Raw genomic sequence first — 19,966 nt, 5'->3', positions numbered from 1 at the left:
CCAGCTCACGGGAGGAGGGAGCAGGGCCAGTGCTCCCCGGGACCCTCCCTCCCCAGCTCCCCACCGGTGGTCCTCAGGTGATGCCTCTGACTGCCGGTGTGGACGGCCAGCTTGGGTCCGGCCGCGGCCCGGGTCAGCCGGCCCTCTCCGGGCACCCCAGCATCAGCCGGCGACACCTGCACACCCAGTTGGCGACACTGCCGACAGCCCAGGCTCCCGGCCCGAGGCCCTGCGGGACAGCCTGCTTACGAGAGCTCCTCCCTGGAGACTTGCAGTGAGAACCCCTGTGTCCTAATGTGTGAAAGACTTTCCCCAGCAGAGCGAGTGACTGGCCGGGGAGATGGATTCGTAGCCTCTGGGACGCTTGGGAAGTACACCCTGTGCTGGCCGCCTGGCCTGCGTGGACCCTGGGTTCTGCGCGGCCAGGCGGCTCCCCAGGAAAGGCCAGGGTGTGTCCCTGATGCTGACCCTGAGAGCAGCGGCACAGTGTGGCCGCCCAGGCGCGCTGGAGGGCCGTCCCTTCCTCACTGACTCCAGAGCCTCTTGGAAAGTGACGAGAAGACAGACAAGGGGCGGGGGCAGGCAGGGAGGCTGCTTCCCCAGGCCCGGGCCTCCTTTCCTGTCCCGCCTCACGCGTGACCCTGCAGCCCCTGGGAGCAGGCCAGGCCCCAGGACTGGAAGGTGGGTCTCGTCCCTCTGATGTCACCAGTATGGTCCCTCCACTCCCCACCTGCCTCAGAGATGGATGTTTCATTGTTGCAGTGATGGAAAGACAGAAACGTGTAGGAGGCCTGTCAGGGTGACGCGCTAGGTGTCTCTTCCTGCAGCGTTGCTTATCTCTCCTGAAGAAACGTCTTCGTAACAAAGTCACCTCCGGCACTGGGAGCTGTGAATACGCTGCCACTCTGAGGGTCGTCGGGAGACACTTGCCCGTACAGGTGAGCATCACTCAGCACGTCAGAGGAGGTGACTGTTTACGTGGCTCCCTTACCCCACGCGGCATAAGAACGGGAGCCTATCGTCTTCTCAAGCTTCTAGATACTTAACAGAAACGTAAAGGGAGCACTAGCGTGGACACCCTGCAGCTCTGGCTGGCGTCTGACGTGAGAGAGAAGAGCTCAGGTTAGACCAAGTTCAACAGCCATGGGGGGTGAGTAACTCAGAGAACTAACTGTACCCTGAGGAGCCAGAGTTTTCTTCTTGGGCAAAATATTCCGAGTATGTCTCACCCAGGAGACATTTCTTGGGTGTGTAAATAGGACAGATTTAAATTCAGAGAACTCAAAGCACAGAGTAGTGACTGCTCTCTAAATGAGTCCTTCCTCCAAGCCGGGCTCCGGGCGCGTGTGCCGATGGACGCCAGACTGGGCCAGCCGGAGGCCGACCCGCCCGGGCCCCTAGGGCTCGAGCCGCACCAGGGGCTTTTGAAATACTTTTGGCAGAGATGGTCACGTCCTGACAGACGCTTTGGTCCCCTGTGATTTGGGTTCCGCGACAGTGTTTCAGGCCGTGGGACCGTCACACCCGTGAGGACCTGGCTCAGATACAGTGACCGTCTCAGTGCAAACCAGGGATGAGGTTCTGGTGGAAGAAAGTCTTCTCTGCACGAAACTCACCGGCTTCGTCTCATGGACCTGCGGCTGCCTTCACTGCACAGCAAACACGGACACAAACCCAGACCGTTCCCAGGAGACTGGCATGTGGATTTAAAATGGTTAAATCTGTGGTTTTGTGGAATGTATGTATTTTAAAACGCCTGTAAAATATTGACCAATAATTTATTTAATTTAGAAAATTATAAGAATTCTGGACTAAAAGTCAAATTTTGTAGGAATCCTGGGTCCCTTCACTGAGCCTGTTTTAACCCTCGTTGATTTTCATGTAAAAAGGGGCTAGATACACTTTTACTGCTGCCTTACAGTGCTGTTATATTAAATATTTGTTTGTTTTGTGTTCAAAGGCTAAGACCCCAGGCTGCACCTGTTACCAAGCCCCGCCGAGCCCCAAGTGCCCTTCTTCCTGGGGGGGCGGCCGGGGGTTGCGGTCCTCGGGCCGAGCAGGGCTGTGGCGGGAGTGCGGCTCGGGGCCAGGACGGGCAGGCTATGGGGCAGCAGCAGGTGGCTTAGAAGGTAAGGAACAGGGCCTGGACCGTCACACATACCAGAGATGAAAGCACGAGGAGGGTGATTTCTGGAGTAAAAATTACCGTGGGGAAGTCATGACAGAGCGCTGAAGGAGAAATTACAGTGGAGACACAGCATAACCAACAACTCTTTCCCCGGAATGAGCGCAAGGCCCGCCGTATGTCAGCGTGATTACAGTTTTTAAAAATAAGAAATACAGAAGCATCGCCTGGGAATACTGTTCCAAAGGGGCCATCCTACTGCGGTCAGAATAATCCGCCATAGAAACGTTATGCTCTCATCCCAAATTAGATACTGACAGTAAAATTAATTATATAATTATAAAAAAACTTCCCGTAAAGAAAAACTGTTCTCTTAAGAATATGCTGGGAAACTCTGAGCTAACTGCTCAGTCTATTGCATCTGCCTTTCTGTCCTAAATCTCTGAGTCCTGAAAAAATAGTATTTCATGTTTTTGTGTTTTTGACAGTTCAGGTTTAAAATTCCAATCTAGTATCTGGGCCAACATCCAAAATGCAGTGTGACTGTTTCATATCCAATTTTAGGTCTTTCTAGTTGGGGAAAAAAATAATCTGTTTTCTCAGATGATGTTGGATTTTTTTTTTCAATTTTTTAAAAAGTATAGATTTGGTGCATCTTGTTTCCCCCCAAAAAAGAAGTGTTTATAAAAGTCCTATATAAATAATTTTGTTCTAATCAATTGCACTTTTGAAAACACTAACTTTATGATATATGGTCAATAATGTAGTAAGGCAGGGAGCATTTTCAGAATGTGTCTGTTTGGGGGACGGTGACGGAGAGTAAATTCGGATGCATCTACCAAAGACAAGGTGGGGCTGCGTATCGATGTTGAGGTCACTCCCTGCAGTTTCCGTGGTCGAGCTCCGATTCCAGCTCACACAATGAAGAACCAAGTTCCGAGGCATTTACTCGGTGCGGACGCGCTTCCCCCCCAGAGGTTCTGGTCTCTCAGTTCTGAAATGAATACGTGGACGAGATTATTTGGGAGCAGTTCCTGGTTCTCTCTGCTGTGATCCCCTTTATCGATGTTACCACATCGCTAGGTGATTTCTGTTCCCCTGGTTCTTCTTCCTCCAAAAGATACTAAAGGATCTTATGGGCGCGGAGGACCCTGATAAAGTAAGCCAGGTCTAAACGGTAACGCCAGCTTCTTTAGTGCAGGAGATCTGGGGCCACAGGAGTAGGGGCAGCATTGCTCTAAGGCGAAGACGGCCTGGAAGGCTGCCCGCCCGTGAACAAGGCTGGTGGGGAGACGCCCCAACTGGGGCCGCCTGATGCCGAGGGGCGGAGCCAGCCTGTCCTGCTGGACTCGTCGTTTTTGAGCAAAGTCCGAGCAGGTGAAGGGGCCTCGGGCATGGGGGTCGCAGCGTCTGGGCGACGTGAGACCCATGGGGGAGGCAGGGTTCATGCTGAAGGGGCAGGCGTGGGGCACAGGACCAAGGACAGAGGGGGAGCTGGAGGGCAGTGGGGGGCTCTGCCCGCTTGTCCCTAAGCAGGCATGTGGGGCAGCCCCGGACTCCTTAGCCCCTGTTTCCCGTGAACCTGGGACCCCGTGTCCCCGTCGGTCCCTGAATCAGGCCTGGCGACTCAGAGCCGGCATGCCACATCCCCTCGGTGTCCGCAGGGCACCGGGAGCTTGGGGACGGCCTGAGCAGGCATTATCAGCAGCTGTCGCAGTCCGATGGGAAGACCCAGGGCTCCAGGAGGCGTCCCCGCCGCACCCCAGGCCCCGCCGGCCTCTGCTGGCTCGTCTGCTCTTCGTCCTGAGACGGACCGACACGAGGACACAGAGGTTCGGCCCTTTGGACGCCAGGTCTCAGGAAGGACAGTCAATGGACGAAAACTCTGAGCTGCGCTGGATTTCTCCAGAAGCACAGAATTGACTCTCCCGGGGGAAGGTGAAAAGCAGGCGTGCCCGTGGGTTCCCAGCACTTCTCCGAGGGGCTGGACCCCACTTGGCGGCACAGGGAGTTGCAGTTCATTCCTTGAAGACAGTCAGGGCCTGCAGTCCACCGCACGTTTCCCAGGAAGCGCGGTGTGCGGGGTCGCCGACCGAACTTCTCCCGACTCCGCTAAAATGACTCAAGATGTGGAAACGATAGGGCCGCAGGGAAAACGGACTCGCGGCTCACAGAAGCCAGACCTGCCATGTTCGGGGAGCTGGTGCAGGCGCGGGGCTCGGGCTGCCGTCCACACCCGCGGGCGGCCGGCGTGCTCGGGCCGGAAGGGCAGCAGCCTCTCCACGGGGCCGGTTACTGTTCCACGAGGCAGCAGACCGCGGTTTGCCCTTCCCTCCACGTCACCTGTCACCCTCTCCTCTTTAGAAGCCAAAATGCCCAGAAAATCAAAGAGGGAGAGGGCAGGTGGGGCTGTTACCTGGGCCCCGGAGGGGCCTGGCGGGGCGGCTGTCCCCTCCCCGGGTGTCCTGCCCGCTGCTCACAGACCCCGGCAGCACCCTCAGTGGTCTCACCCTGTGACCGCCTAAGGCCATGAAGTTCACATAACTCTCACAAAGTTAAAGTATTGGGGTAATTGGGACTTTTCACAGAAATCCTTCCTTCTTAGGACTTACTAGATGCTTAGAGATTTCAGATTCCCTCAAGTCCTGAAGTCCTTGCAGGGATAGCTGTCATCTTGGACAGTGTTTTACAGTTCTGGTCACTTCCAACTAAGGCACCCTCACAGGGTTCTGTATCTCTGTTTGCAATACTGAAATACTGTTCTTTGCCATTATTACTGTACCATAGTAGAGTCTTAAATTATGTATGAAATAGGCCCGTCCTCCAGCAAAATCTATAAGGGTAGAAAGTACAGACTGCGACCCACAGGCATGTGTGTCTGCTGGGTAGACACCTTGTTTGAATTGAACGTGACGTGGTAAATATTTAGCTACTTGCTAGTTTTTGAGTCTTTCCCTTAGGTTTAATAATTGTCTTTATTGATCAAAACTTTTAGAAGGGAATAGAAGTCACATTTTTGGGCTTATCGAAAAACAACATCTGGGCATTACAGCGTGCCATGAAGAAGGACCTCCTGAGAGCCATGCAGAATAAAGCCGGGGTTTGGAATTTCCTGTCTGCTGTCTGTGTCACTGAAGGCTTCATGTCACATTCTCAGCATCTCCTGTGAGCAGTCAATTCATAACGTTTGCACTGTGCTAGGTCAGAATATCCAAAATCCAGACCTTCAGTAATACCACCAAATACCTGCCGTCCGTTCTAGTGACTTACTAGTTAATTTCATGGAAATAAGCATTATTATTATTATTTTTTTATTATTATTACATGGCTGTGGAACGTAACCTATGAGCCCAACCTGCAAAGTATCAAGCTGGATACAGAGAGCACACGAACAAACACAAATTACATAATACTCCCTTCTCATATGAAGCCATTCTTGACAATCATTCTAACCATCATGTTTTATTCTAAGTATTCTTAAAACTTGCAGTTGGTACAGGCACACCTCGCTTTATTTTGCTTTGCAGATCCTGGGTGGTTTACAAGTTGAAGGTTTGTGGCAACCCCACCCAAGCAAGTCTGTCCCTGCCATTTTTGCAACAGCATTTTCTCACTTCATGTCTTTGTGTCACATTTTGGTAATTCTCTCAATATTGTAGACTTTTTCATTTGTATTATGCTTGTTACGGTCATCTGTGATCGGTGATCCTTGAGGTTACTGCTGTAATTGTGGGGGGCAGGGTCGCAAACCTCACCCATATGACAGTGAACTTAATTGATAGATGTGTGTGTGCTGACTGTTCCACCAACCGGCCATCTCCCCATCTCTCCCTCTCCTCGGGCCTCCCTATTCCCTGAGACACAATATTGAAATTAGGCCAATTCATAACCCTAGAGTGGCCCCTAAGTGTTCAAGTGGAAGGAAGAGTCGCATGTCTCTCACTTTAAATGGCTGAACTTAGTGAGGAAGGCATGTCAGAAGAAGCCGAGATAGACTGAAAGCTTGGCTTCTTGCGCCAAAGAGTTAGGCAAGCTGTGAATGCAAAGGAAAGTTCTTGAAGGAAATTACAAGTGCTACTCTAGTGAACACACAAATGATGAGGAAGTGAAACAGCCTGATTGCTGATACGGAGAAGATGTGAGTGGTCTGGATAGAAGATCAAACCAGCCACAACATTCCCTTAAGCCAAAGCTCAATCCAGAGTAAGGCCCGAACTCTCTTCAATTCTGTGAAGGCTGAGGCAGGTGAGGAAACTGCCAAAGAAAAGTTTGAAGCTAGCAGAGGTTGGTTCACGAGGCTTAAGGAAAGATGCCATGTCTCCATGACATCACAAGTGCAAGGTGAAGCAGCAAGTAAGTTAACCAGAAAATCTAGCTAAGATAATTAATGAAGGTGGCTACACTAAACAACAGGTATTCAATGTAGAGAAACAGCTTTCTGTGAGAAGATGCCATCTAGGACTTTCATAGCTGAAGAGGACAAGTCAATGCCTGGCTTCAAAGCTTCAAAGGACAGGCTGACTCTCGTCAGGGGCTAAAACAGCTGGTGACTTTCAGTTGAAACCAGTGCTCATTTACCATCTGAAAATCCTAGGGCCCTTGAGAATTATGCTAAATCTACTCTGCCTGTGCTCTGTAAATGGAACAAAGCCTGAATGATAGCACATTTGTTTACAGCATGGTTTACTGAATGTTTTAAGTCCACTGGTGAGACTTACTGCTCAGAAAAAAAGATTCCTTTCAACATATTACTGCTCACTGACAATGTACCTGGTCACCCAAGAGCTCTGATGGAGATGAACAGCAGAATTCATGTTGTTTTCAGGCCTGCTAACACCCATCCATTCTGCCCATGGATCAAGGAGTAATTTCAACTTTCAAGTTTTATTATTTAAGAAGTGCATTTCATAAAGCTATAGCTGCCATATACAGTGATTCCTCTGATGGGTAATGTCAACCGAAAACAATCTGGAAAGATTCACCATTCTAGATGCCATTAAGAACATCTGTGATTCCTGCGAAGAGGTCAAAATATCAACATTAACAGGAGTTTGGAAGAAGTTTCTTCCAAAACTGTTTATAAAATTCTCCCGTTCTGGGGAGAATCCATGAGCACCCAAAGGATAAGACGAGATGCACCAAGAAGAACCACCCCAGTGTATCTCCTGCAAAAATAAATACCCTGGGCTTCCCTGGTGGCGCAGCAGTTGGGAGTCCGCCTGCCAATGCAGGGGACACGGGTTCATGCCCCGGTCCGGGAAGATCCCATATGCCGTGGAGCGGCTGGGCCCGTGAGCCATGGCCGCTGAGCCTGCGCGTCCGGAGCCTGTGCTCTGCAACGGGAGAGGCCACAACAATGAGAGGCCCGCGTATCGGAAAAAAAATAAATAAAAATAAATAAATAAATAAATAAATAAATAAATACCCTGTTACACTGAAAAATAAGGCATTTGTGCTCAGGTGCTGGGCAGCTGGCAGCTCCACACAGTGACCCTGGAAAAGAGAGAACATCACAAGTTAAGTACCACCTGGGGACAGTGGAACTCAAACATGGTGCATGGTCCTGCTGCACTGAGAAGCAAAAATAAGGATGTAGGGCTTCTGAATCAGCTAGAATCTGGGTGACAAGGCACCAGAGAGTCATAACCCGAAGGAGGTGGCAGAGGGGGAGTCAGAAGATTTGGGGTGTTGGGCCCCTCCCTGGCTGAATGTAGGATACCCATGCACAGGGACATACTATCAGTGCCCACCCAGGAAAGGCTGCTGAGGGGTAGGAGCAAACGAAGATGCTAGAGGTCAAGCAGTAGGGATGAAATTGCATTTCCCCTTTCCCGGAATGGGGAAGATTTAACGCGCCCGGACATGGCGGCTGAGACCTCAGAAAGGCTGCACCTTTGTCACTGAGACCATATTAAACCTGTCTTAACAGAGTCCAAAACCAAGCTTTGAAAACATCTGTAGAGACAACAGAGTTCGGGGCTGATTCCTCTAAGTTACAGAGTTTAGTAAACAGCTTAGATTTTCCAAAAACCCACCTCAACAAAGCTTAAAACTTCCTGATTTTAAGGTGCTTAAATAACTGAACTGCCTGTTGAACAAAAAACAGCTCTTTAGAGGAAGATAATATAATGCATAGTCCCTGCCCTAGGTTACAACGTCCAGTATGCAATCAAAAGTTACTAGTGACGCAAAGAAGCGAGACAAAGCGATACAAAGCTACGAAAAGCTCAGTCAGTAGAAATAGACCCCACATGACGTTGTGTTTAGCCAACAAAGACCTTAACACAATAGTTATCGATACCTTCAAGGCCTTGAGGAAAATATGGTTTTAATGGTTGAATAGATAGGAACTCTGAGTAAAGAAATTGAGATTTCAAAAATGAAACAAATGGTAATTGTAGAACTGAAAGTGCAGTAACTAGAATTTTAAGAAAAGAAAAAAATCTACTGGATAGGTTTCATATGAATTAAAGATGGCATAAGGCCTGGCGGTAACCTTGGAGACACACCAACAGAAATCTGCCCATCTGAAGAACAGGAAAAAGACTGAAAAACAAGGGAGCACCAGTGACCTGTGGTGTAACTCAAGTGGACCAAGGCTGTGTGTACTTGGAGTCCAGAAGGAAAATGGGGACGAAGACAAAGCTGGATGAATACAAAGAAAACTATACGTCAGCAGATCCCAGTCAAACTGTTGAAAGTCAAAGAAGAGAAAATCTAGGTAGAAGCCAGATTTTTATAAAAGACATATTATTTACATAGGAACAGAGAAATGAATGAATATCTATTTAGAATTCTATATCCAGGGGAATATATTCTTCAAAAGTGAGGGGATACAAACGTTTCAAAAGAAATTTAAGCTGAGAGAAGATATCACCAGCAGACCTGCACTACCTGAGATACTAAAAGATGCTCTTCAGGCTGAAAGGACAAGACACCAGATGGAGACTTACACATACAGGAAGAAGTAAAGAGCAGCATAAATGGTAAATAAGTGGGTGTGTGTATAAAATATCTATTTTCCTTATCATAATTTCCTTTAAATATAAATACTTCAGAGGACAAAATGATAAGACAGTAAAATGGAGTTGATAATGTATGTTGAAGTAAAAGATGTAGCAAGAATAGCACAAAGGGTGGGGTCAGGTAAATTGAATTATTCTGCTGTAAAGTTCTTATATTTGTGACATGAGGTGTAGGAACAGTGATGTGTCAGATGGGAATTTTGCAGTGATACAATGTAATAAATAAGCATTGATAAATTAAGAACATGTATTATGATTCCTACAACTAACGAGAAGATAAAAGAGAATAATGAAAAAAATTGATCAACCCCTTAAAAATAGTATGTTCAATAGAGCAGAAACATCAAGAGGAACAAATAAGAAATAGGAATTAAATAATAATTAAACCTAGTGACATAAGAGTTATAATAAATGTAAACGGACTAAATGTTCCAATTAAAAGGTACAAGTTGTCAGACTGGATTTGATAAAAAGAAAGGCCCAACTCTATGCTTTCTACTGAAATTATAATTTAAACGTAAAGATGCAAATAGGTGGTGATTAAAAGAGTGGAGAACATATATTTTATAAACAGAAACCGAATAATTGTGGCTATATTAATATCTGACAAAGTAGTCTTTAAGGCAATGAGTGTACAAAGAAGAATGTTGCATTATGATTAAAAGACCAATTCATCAGGAAAATGTAATAATCCTGGATGGAGTTTGCACTTAGTAACAGAGCTTCCGAATATAAGAACCAAACCTGGCAGAAATGGCAGAAACAGACAAACTCACAGTCATACTTGGAGATTTTAATACTCTTTGCTCAGAAGTTGATGGGACAAGTAGGCAAAACATCAGTAAGGAGATAGAGGATGTAACCGACCTTCTGAGTCAACTAACTGGCTCACAGCATACTGTGTCCAAAGTCTGTAGAATCAACGTTCCTTTCAAGTGAACATGGAACATTCATCAAGATGGGTCACGTGCAAGGCCATGGAAGACTGTTCAGGGCAGCAAAGGCTTATAGAAAACTCAAGTATTCTGTAATTGGTGAATCCTGTCAAAGAACATGTCCATTTCACAGACACTTTCAGGAAATAGAAGATTTGCTGCATCCCAGCTAACTCTACGAGGCCAGAATAATTTTACGAGAATCTTCTAAAGGCGTTACGTGTAAAGAATATTACAGACCAATGACCCTCATAAATGTAGATGCAAAAATCTTCAAATATATGAACAAGTCAAAGGAAGAATAATGTGTCATGAGCAAATGAGGTTTATCCGAGGAATGCAAGCTTGGCACCCAAATTTAACTGATAACACAGCACTTTTATTTAGATTGTTCTTAAACTGGGAATGATTCAGATCTCCTTCAACAGGTGAATGGATAAAGACATGCTGGCAGATGCAGACAGTAGACTACGACTCAGTGATGAAAATGAATAATCTGCTGGAACACGCAGTGATGAGGATCCTCTCACAGCCTCCTGCCGAGAGAAGGAAGCCTCACCCACAAGTATGTCCTGTATGATTCTAGGCATAGAAGCCCTAGAAGACTCAGAGTAATCTATAGTGACGGAAGTCAGACCAGTGGCTGCCTCGTGCAGGACAGAAGTCAGACCAGTGGCTGCCTTGTGCAGGAGGCGCAGGGAACTTTTCTTGGTGGCTGGGGTGGAATTATTCTGTATTCTAATTTAGGGCTTGGTTGCGTGAGGTGGATACATTTGTCAAAACTCATCAAACTGTGCACCTAAATCAGTACATGTCGTTATACATAATTGACGCCTCAGTATAGTTCAGTTAAAAATAGAAGAATAAAGTGGAAAGTCCTCAACCATTCAAAGTAGAGATGTGGCAATACCTAAAAAGTTGGCTTCAAATTTCCCAGTTAAACATCAAGTATTGAACGTTGAACATTTTTCCTGAAAAAGATGACTTGAAGACGTATCCCAGCGCCCAAGAAATGAGACAGGGGAGGAGTGGAAGATGCACAGGTAGAGCGTTTGAGAACAAGAAGGTCCGCCCTCGCTAGTTTGCCACTCGTACTCGTGGCGTCAGGGAAAGCGTGATCGTGGCTGTGATGCAGCATCCTTGGCTGTCACTCCTTCAGAATCCTCTGTGGTGCGTAGCCCTCTGCAGGCAGTGAGTTCCACGGGGAGCGTCCCGTCACGCTAGGGATCCCCAAAATCAGGTGAGATGCTGCCCCACGAGGTAGAACCTCCACTGAGCCATCTCAACTCAGAATCTCCAGCTCAAAGAAACTACGATGTCCTAGAGCAAACGGTCCTGTGGGTTGATGGGTCACATATAAATGTTTTAGAACCAGGACGGCCTTCTTTTCCTCACTCCTCTGACGCCTTTGACTGGTGTCAAATGGAAGGAAACACGACTTGTCCCTCCTCCTCTAAAATCGATGTCTTGGGTGGTGGGTAGCAGTAGATGGTGTCGTAAGACCTGAGTTCCCTGGGCTGGGCCGCACGATCAGGAGAGCTGACGGGTACAACCCACGGCGTTTCGGTTCAGCTGGGGGGACCACGCCTCGTGATCTCTGCAAGCTCTAAAGCTGATGTACCATTTCGGGCTGAAATTAGAATCATGATCTGCTTCCTGCGGGTGACGAGCTCCCCTCAGACGCGGGCTTGCACACACAGGGGAAGCCTGCCCAGACCTTGAGCGGCCCCAGCCTTGACCACAGGTTCTGGAAGGTCTGTCCGGGCACAACTTTCCTGGTGTCCCATCAGGCGCGAGAGCTCCGGGCTCCCGCAGTGCTGGGGCCCGCAGTCTGTTTTCCCCCAGACCCCAGGGCTTGCAGCTACAGAGGGCAGGCAGCTACTGTCCTGCAGCCCATGGCAGGAGTCCAGGGATGGAGCAAGCTTGGAGGGGACCCCAGCCAGGCTCCTCCTCCTTTCCCAGGCATCCCCTGAACCCACCATCAAGGAAGCCATGTGAGCATCACAGAAACCCCCACTGGTCCACGGAGACCTGGTGTCCTCCTTCAGCCTCAAGGTTCTCAGGATTATACAAAGTATTTTTCCAGAGGAAACACCGGTCAAATCTGACATGAAACTCTGGGCTTGTCAGTGGCCCCTGAGGTAGAAGCTTTCCAAAGCAGAGGGAACAAAAAGCTTCCTTTAAAAAGTTATAGTCTGTTGCTAAAATGTGCCCTATAGGTTATGAAATGCAACCTGATTTTATAAAGGAAAAAATTGTTTTCCTTAGTGGGGAATCGCTTTTTATCCTACATTTTGAAAAGCCAATTTAAAATGATTTTATTTAATAACCATATCCTTGTGCTCATTTAAATACTGCTCATTATGCACGGAATCCATTATGACACTTTAAGTGGTGGTTTTGCAGAATTATTCTCATAACTCTGACTATTGATGCCTGTTGTCGCTTACAAGTTTGAATCAGTGAGGGCAGCAAACCGCATTCAAAGAAAATGCACGAAACGTTATTCCTGGTGAACTCTGATACCTTAAATGCAGTGTTGTGAATGCAAATAACAGTGATAAAACTCAGTGAACACTGATAACTGAAGACACGCCGCAACGTATAATAAATTACAGCGAATTCTTACACGCAGCAGCAGTACATGTAGGCAAACGGGTATCTCAGTAAAGCCAGTGTGAAATCCATAGTAAAGTAATAAGTCTGTAGGCCTTCCAGTGCTGTGTCATGTGTACACCAAAAGCAAATATTCTATCGGACACTAGAACATGATGCAAAAAGATGACAATAAATGAACATTAATAAAATCTAGTTTAATCTTCTAATGTTACAGTACCTTTGCTTTTGAGCTATTGGCCGTGGAATTAATAAATTTAAATAAAGAATGTTATGAGGACAACCCAAACCCAGCCTCTGGTTGCTTGGAATCCAGGCATTGGCAGGGCTGCTCCTTCCAAAGGCTCCAGAGGAGGGTCCTTCCTGCCCACTCCCGCTCTTGGTAGCCCCCGCACCGCCCCGGGCATCCTGGTCGTTCGGCCATGTGGCTTCCGTCTCTGCCTCTGCCTTTGCAAGGCCCTGCTCCCTCCTGTCTGGGTTCCCCTGTATCCCTCTGGTAAGGATAGATGCCACAGCGTTGAGGGTGCCCAAATAGTCCAGGTACATACCCTAAATTTAATCACACACGCGGGGACCCCTTGTCCAAATAAGGTACCAGGTCCCGGGATTAGGCCCCGATATGTTTTATCCGGGGGTGGCCTGAGACGGTCAGACACTAGACTCGTTGGGAGTTTGGCCTGGAAGGAATCCTCACCGTAAGAGTGGTTTCAGGCCTTGCTGGAGTCTTAGAGTGGAGGTGAGTCCGCAGCATTCTAGCACCGCGCGTCCCACGCAGCCTTAGCCGTCCCAGCAAGAGCCCGTTTCCAGCGCTCACCATCGCCACCCTGCAGGCCCTGCTTTCCTTAGCGAGGCCCTTCCCCCATATTCCCGACGACCCCTGTCGGGACAGCACAGAAGTGGCCTCCCTGATTTGGGGGCCTTTCCAGCGCTCCCAGGCAGATCCAGCTTTGCCGTCCTAACTAGTGCCCCGGGGACTCACACCTTGCTCTGGCCGCCCGTGCCTGAGCTAGAAGGTGCCGGGAAAACCTGCCCTTGTGGCTGGGAGCCACGGCTGCCGCGAGGATGCTTCCGAGTGACGGAAGCCGGCGTCCCACGAGGCGCGGCCGCGCGTGCCGGGGCTGTCTTCTCCGAGGGGGCGAGACGGGCCAGCATCCGACCCTGTGACTAACTGGGCACGTGCGGCGTCCTGTCTGGTGTCCTGGCTGTCTGCGTGGCTTCATTCAGGCGTTCGAGCCTCTTCCTCTTCCCCGCAGGCCCCGCCGAGGAGGGACCGGGCCACCCCTCCCCACGGGCTCCCTCTCTGCTCACCTTGGACAGACAGTGGGGCCTTCGCCGCTGATGAACAGGCAGGGTCTTGTGACCTAGGCACCCGTTAGCGTGTCGTTGATATTATTATGTATTAAACTCGCTCTGATTTGACCTTCCAGGGAGACGTGGTCGTTCACAGCCTTCCTGGACTCAGAGCCTTCGTCGTGTCCCTCAGGTTCCTTCCAGCTTTAGCGTCTCTCCCCGTCCCCTTCCCTGGGACTTTTCTGTCTTTGGAGCAGTATGCTGTGTGAAAACTAGAGGCAGAACATCGTTTATGTCGAAATAGAAGAGCCGTTCTTTCTTTCCGGAGCTTTGAGAGAATGATCACGTGCTTTTGCAGCAGCTGAAATGTGTCTCATTTGGGTTTGGGGGGCGTGATGTCGGGGCCCGTCGGGGCCTCCCCTGTATTTGGTGCCTCCACCTGATTCTGTGGCCGTTGATTCTCGTCTGTTTTGCGCAGGCTCCGTCCTCGCCTTCTTCGCCCGTCGCTAATGAGCCAAAATATGAGAAGCGCTGGCTGGACGCCGTGTCCCTCCCTCTGTCCATGGCTCGGGTCTCACGGTGCAGAGCTGGAGCACAAAAAGTAAGGTGCGTGACCGACGTCTGGGGTGGGAAGCGCCGATAAACGCCGAGGTGCGTGTCCTTGTCTCCAGCTGGATTTAGCATTTGCAGAAATAATCACAATATTAATAAAAGTCAAGCATCATAAGAAAACACTAGTCAGAGCAGGGGCCGATTTGCGGTCAGGAGGCTTCTGTCTAGTGGGGACTGTGTTCATTCTTCTGAGACATAGTCATCAGAAGAAAAAATCGTATTTTCAGTTTGAACTGTTAACAGACTTAGATTGGAAATAAGACTGTACTCTTATCCACGTTGCATACAATTACAGAAAAGTCATTTAAACCCCACGGGCCTCATTTTCTTCATTAATAAAATGAGAAGGTTAGACCAGCACCCGTGTTCAATAACTGCTCACTAGTTTTCGAGCCTGGTTAATGAAGTAACTTCAGAGTTTCACCTGTAAAGGTTGTGTGTCCCTCACTGTTTTGTGGAATAAGGTAGCATTTTTCCCTCTGAGTTAGTGCAGTGTGTCATCTGTGGCCAACTGTGCTGTCCGGTCACTGTGGAAAGGCTGAGAAGTAGGTAGGTGGTGAGTTTCCTTTCATTCTCAAGAAGGTGGGGAGAGAACTGTGTGAACAAAGGAAGAGCGCTCGTTGTCCTGGAATTGAGTACTTTCTTGATGAGACACGTGTGCCCACGGAGGCCATGTTCGTGTGAACACAAAGCATCTGAAGAAGGCGCCCCTGGGTGGTCACACGCCCCTCCTTTGCCCTGGGGAGTGCTGTCAAATCCTACGAGCAAACCAAAGGTTTCCATGTCGTTTTATGGAAACAAACATATCTTATTAGCTTTGCTGACTCTCATGATTTTAATGTGGGCAGGAAGATGCAAAAAGTAAAATGAATGACGAAAATTCTGCATTTCATCGAGTGTGTTTGTCTGACTCACATCAGTATTAACGTGCACGTTTAGAGGGGATGCTGTCCCCTCCCCTGCCCTGTAGCCCCCTGGTCGCACATTGAAGAGGAGGGGAAGAGGAGAGGAGGTGAGCACGTGGCCTCAAACAGCCTGAGTTACTTCTGCAGCTCCTGTGCTCTCTCCCGAGGGACCCTCGCTCTGGGGCATGCAAGGAGCAGGTTTAGGAGTTGCCAGCTCTAAACCAAACGCTTTTTAAAATCTAAAAGCCAAAGCTCTAAACTATAGCCTGGGAAGGATTTTTAGGAGATCCTCTGAGGGGACGAAAACAAGTGGGATGAGCCTGTCAGAGGTCAGCGTCCTGGGGCTTCTGTCGTCGTCCAGTTGTAGGACCAAAATTTGTCACCAGCTGCTCTGCGTTTTCCTTGTTTGGAAAGTACAGTAATTTGGCCAACGATGGTTGAGGTGCCTTAGTTTTCGGAAGACGTTTCAAAAGATTCTCTAAAGAGTAGACACATATTTAAATCTAACATTGAGATACGTATTGAAATGATAAAACTCAGTTGTGGTGAGTATGACGGTTCCCATGTTCCGTCGCCTCCGGGGCTGCAGGGTTGTCCTCTGCCGGGGGCCTCTCACACCTGTTCGCTGTCAGGTGGACGTTAGTGTCAGCGGTTCTTGGGCACGGTGGGAACTAAGCTTTTCCGTAAGTTATACATCACTGTTAATGAAGGTCGAATCATCGACTGCCCAGGACAGGAAAAGATGGTTCCATGAGAATTTGGGGGAGAGCATCTTGATATGAAACGAAAACAGGTGTAAAAACAGCACGATGCCCAGTGAGGGTGACAGCCGACTCCTTACAAAGTAGGGCTGCTCCTCGAGTGCTCACGTAGGAAAATAGACCACGTCTGCAGACTCTGGGAAGTAGCCACGAGACATCACAGATTCCTCAGCGGAAGCTCGTGCTTTTGGCTATTAGGTGGTTGTTAGCACATTTCTCTGACACTGCGAGGAGGAAAGCATGCTTCCTGGGGCGACTAACGGTTGTGAAGAGGGCGAGAGTTTTCTGAGCAGGACCCTCTCCATTTTCCGTTGCTACATAACCAGTCAGTGCAAATTTAGCTTCAAAAGCGCGAGTGTGTCATCTCACAGTCTCCACGGGTCAGCTGGGCTGTGTGTGCCAGGGTCTCCAAGCCGATGCTGGGGTGTGACCGGGCTGCGCTCTCGCCTGAAGCCGGGGCGCTGCCCAAGGTTCTCGCTGGTTGTTGGCAGAACTCAGGCCCTCGAGTCTGTAAGGCTGGGTTCCCCATCTCCGTGCTGGCTTTCACCCAAGTTCCAGGCCACATGTCCCCTCCCCTACAAGGCGGCAACAGATGACCTCTCGTGCATGGAATCTGACCTCCTGTCTCTGACCTTCAGACCCAGATGTGAAGGGCATGAGACCACGTCGGGCCACCTGGATAATCTTCCTAATTTAAAGCCAGCTGATTTCAGGTCTGAATTACTTTTGCAGAATCCCGCCTGGCAACACCTAGCTTTGTGTCTGACAGAGTAACTGGGTGCAGCTGCCTGTGCCCTGGAGGCTGTGGTCTGAGCTTAAGTGCAGGGCGTGCTCAGACCCATCTTAGGAATCTGTCCTTCGAAGACGCGCTGAGCCTCGGCCTGCGGTTGGCTGTGCTTTCACGTCCCCATGACGAGTCTGGTTAGGGTCCCAGACCTGGGCTGAGCAAGGTACCGGCTTAGTGTGTGTATTTTAGGAAGCTGAGGGGTCGGGACTGTCCTTAAGAACAAGAGAAACGTGTGCTTGCCAGACGGTCAGTCCAGCCACAAGGGAGGCAGCCTCAGACCAGACGATCTAAAGCCTGGGGCTCTGGACTTGGGCGAGAAGAGGGGAGGCGGATGGTGTGGAGGAAAGAACAGGGTTTGGAGGGAACCGTCTCTAATCCCGCATTGCCTCTGGGCCTCTTGGGGCCGCGTGACCTGCCCTCAGGGAGCCCCTTCCTGATAGCCAAGCGGGCAGGACATGATGTGAATTCTCCACCGCTTCCTAAGATGGTTTATGGAGAAAGCGTAAAATAACGAGGTTTAAGGGAGCCTTTAAACCCCTTTAGAAGTGTGCTGCCTGGTGTGGGGTTGCCGCCATTGTTGACTGTTTGTGGGCTGAGCAATAGGCCTGAACGGGGAGGAGACTCAGATCCGAGCCGTCGCTGCCGCGTCGCAGGCTCACCCGCGCCGGCGGCTTCTTCACGCGAGGCGCTGCTCTCTGTGCTTCTGCTCAGATGGGCCCTTCCCAGGGCTCTTGCTCTGTGTTGGCCTGAAAAAGTGTAGGGAGTCGCTTATCTCGTTCCTTTTTCCAAAGGGACGGAAGGAAACTAAAGCTTTAGTTCTATTTGTCCCACATCTTTCGTATTTGTGAAAATAACAGTGGCTGACGTCTCTTCACCGACAGTAATACCCCATGTGGCTTTGGAGGAGGTCCCCTTATTTCAGAGTAAAGAGCATGGAAGGGACCAGACGGGCTTTACGGCAGCCATACTGGAGACATCCTGCAGAGAAGCACATTTTCAAAGGTGATGCTGCAAGTCAAAACTGTCCTGCTGAACACTCTGATCTGCTTTGCAAAGGACGGCTCCATGCTTAGACATGCGCCAAAACCCGCTCTCCTGTAGCTGGGAGATCCTCCAAGTGGGGGTCAAGCAGAGGAGGGGAGACAGGATCCCAGGGCCGTAGGCGTCTCCACAAGAGGAGGGGCTTCTGTGGGGCGGGGTTCGTGCTGGGGGGACCATAGCAGGGTCAGGAGCTCAGGGTCTGCTCTGCACTGGGGGCTCGGAGAGTGGGCCCCCGGGGTCATCGTTGAGTTTGACTACATCCAGGAGGATGCAGGGTGGGGTATCTGGGAGCAGGGCCGGGCCTGTCCTGGGGGAGCACCGTCGTCAGGGTGGGATGAGGGAGGGTCTTGGTGGCCGGACATCCTTTGTGTTTCCATCTGCTCGGGCAGGATTTCGAGCCCTTTTCTGTCTTGTTCCTGGAGTTCGGGGAGAGCCCTCGCCTGCTGTGGGCGGGCTCGGGACTGTTTATGTTCAGCAGAAGAATCCCACAGCCGGTCTGGGAGCTGTCGGGTGTCAGGCTGGAATGGAGCACGACCCTGTGGTCCTTCCCCAGCCCCTGTGTCCTCCACCTGCCTTTTGTCTGTAGAAAAACTTTAGTCAAAAAATAAGTTTAATCAGATAAGTGAAAAATGCAGAAGCAAAAGAAAACAAACAGGACAAAATAATAAGAGTCTAGTCATTAGCAGAGTCAAGGACCTTTAGTCCCTCCTCAAGGGCTATAGATCATATTCTGAGCCGTATCCTGGGAGCCGTCTTGTAGACACTGAAACCCCACCAGTGTCTGGTGGAAGGAGTGAACTCCACGATGACCAGGATGTAGCCATGACATAAGCTGCCACAATTCGGAGCCTTGGCCTCAAGGGAATGGGAACACACTGACCCTGGAACCGAAGATTAACTGTACTTAAGACAGTCAAGATGATGCTGGTCAGAGCACAGCAGCACCAATTTCAAGGCGACCATCAGAGCGGACCGTGCTGTTTCTGCAGGGAGCCCCTCCCTCCGTCTATAAAAGCTCTTGCCCCCTGATTGTCAGTGGGGAATGGGGGGAAGTCGGCCACCCTGCCCCCAGGTTGCCAGCACCCAAAATAAAGCAAACTTTCCTTTCCACTTTCCTGGCCTCTTTATTGGCTTTTGAGCAGCGAGCAGCCGGACCCCACTTTCAGTAACAAGGCTGCTGTCTTTCTCAACTCACTGCGTCTTTAATTTTTTCCGAAATTTCCATCGTGGGGAGAGAAGGTTAGGGCATGTGTGCTTACTGAGAGGGAATGATGCCCTTCTAGGAATGTCCCGCAAACGTCCAGGCTCTGGCCGCACCCTGCACACGGGGTGTGGACGGCCTGGGAGCACGAGGTGGGCCAGCTTCTCCGAGGCAGGAGCTGCCTGGTCGGCCGTGTCCACAGAGTCGCGGGGAAGCCCGGCCTTGCAACAGGGTCGTGACGGGACAGTGGCTGGGGTGCCAGCCGGGCTGCAGCCGCTGCGGAGGGCAGCCTGGGGAGGAGAGCCCGCCGGGGCGGCCGTCCCGCTGTGGGTGTGGACAGAGGACGCTACCCCCGGACGCCGGCGGAGAGAAGTGGGCCTTTCACTTCACCGTGCGTTTCTGGTCCTTGGTCACCGGCTTTAACCCCGGAGGCCAGCCTGCCTCCTCTGTGATCATCTCCAAACCACGGGCCACGTGAGTCGCCCCCGTGTAGACGTGCTGCCCTGGGACGGTGGCTTCTCACCACGACCGGAAGGCACGGCGGGTCTGGACGGTCCCCGGCGGGAGTGGTGACCGTCTAGGTTGCTGTCCGGCCCTCTGGGGCCGGGGGCTGCCGGGGGGGCCACTGCTGACACGTGGAAGCCTCAGGGCCCCTCCCTCCGCGGCTC

The 19,966-nt window shown here is 50.2% G+C and overlaps 1 protein-coding gene across 1 annotated transcript in view; it reads left to right on the top strand.

Annotated features, from left to right (window-relative positions):
• The window catches only part of SNTG2 (syntrophin gamma 2), a 197,772-nt gene that overhangs the window by 117,542 nt on the left and 60,264 nt on the right, over positions 1-19,966 (top strand). The window contains exon 9 of the mRNA XM_060027648.1: positions 14,470-14,597. Within this exon, the coding sequence (XP_059883631.1) occupies positions 14,470-14,597 (128 nt within the window). The remainder of the gene's footprint in view (positions 1-14,469; positions 14,598-19,966) is intronic.

Source organism: Delphinus delphis, chromosome 12 (assembly GCF_949987515.2).
Source record: "Delphinus delphis chromosome 12, mDelDel1.2, whole genome shotgun sequence".
NCBI lineage: Eukaryota > Metazoa > Chordata > Mammalia > Artiodactyla > Delphinidae > Delphinus > Delphinus delphis.
The sequence above is the reverse complement of the archived record's forward strand: the minus strand, read 5'-3'. Positions and strand labels throughout refer to the sequence as shown.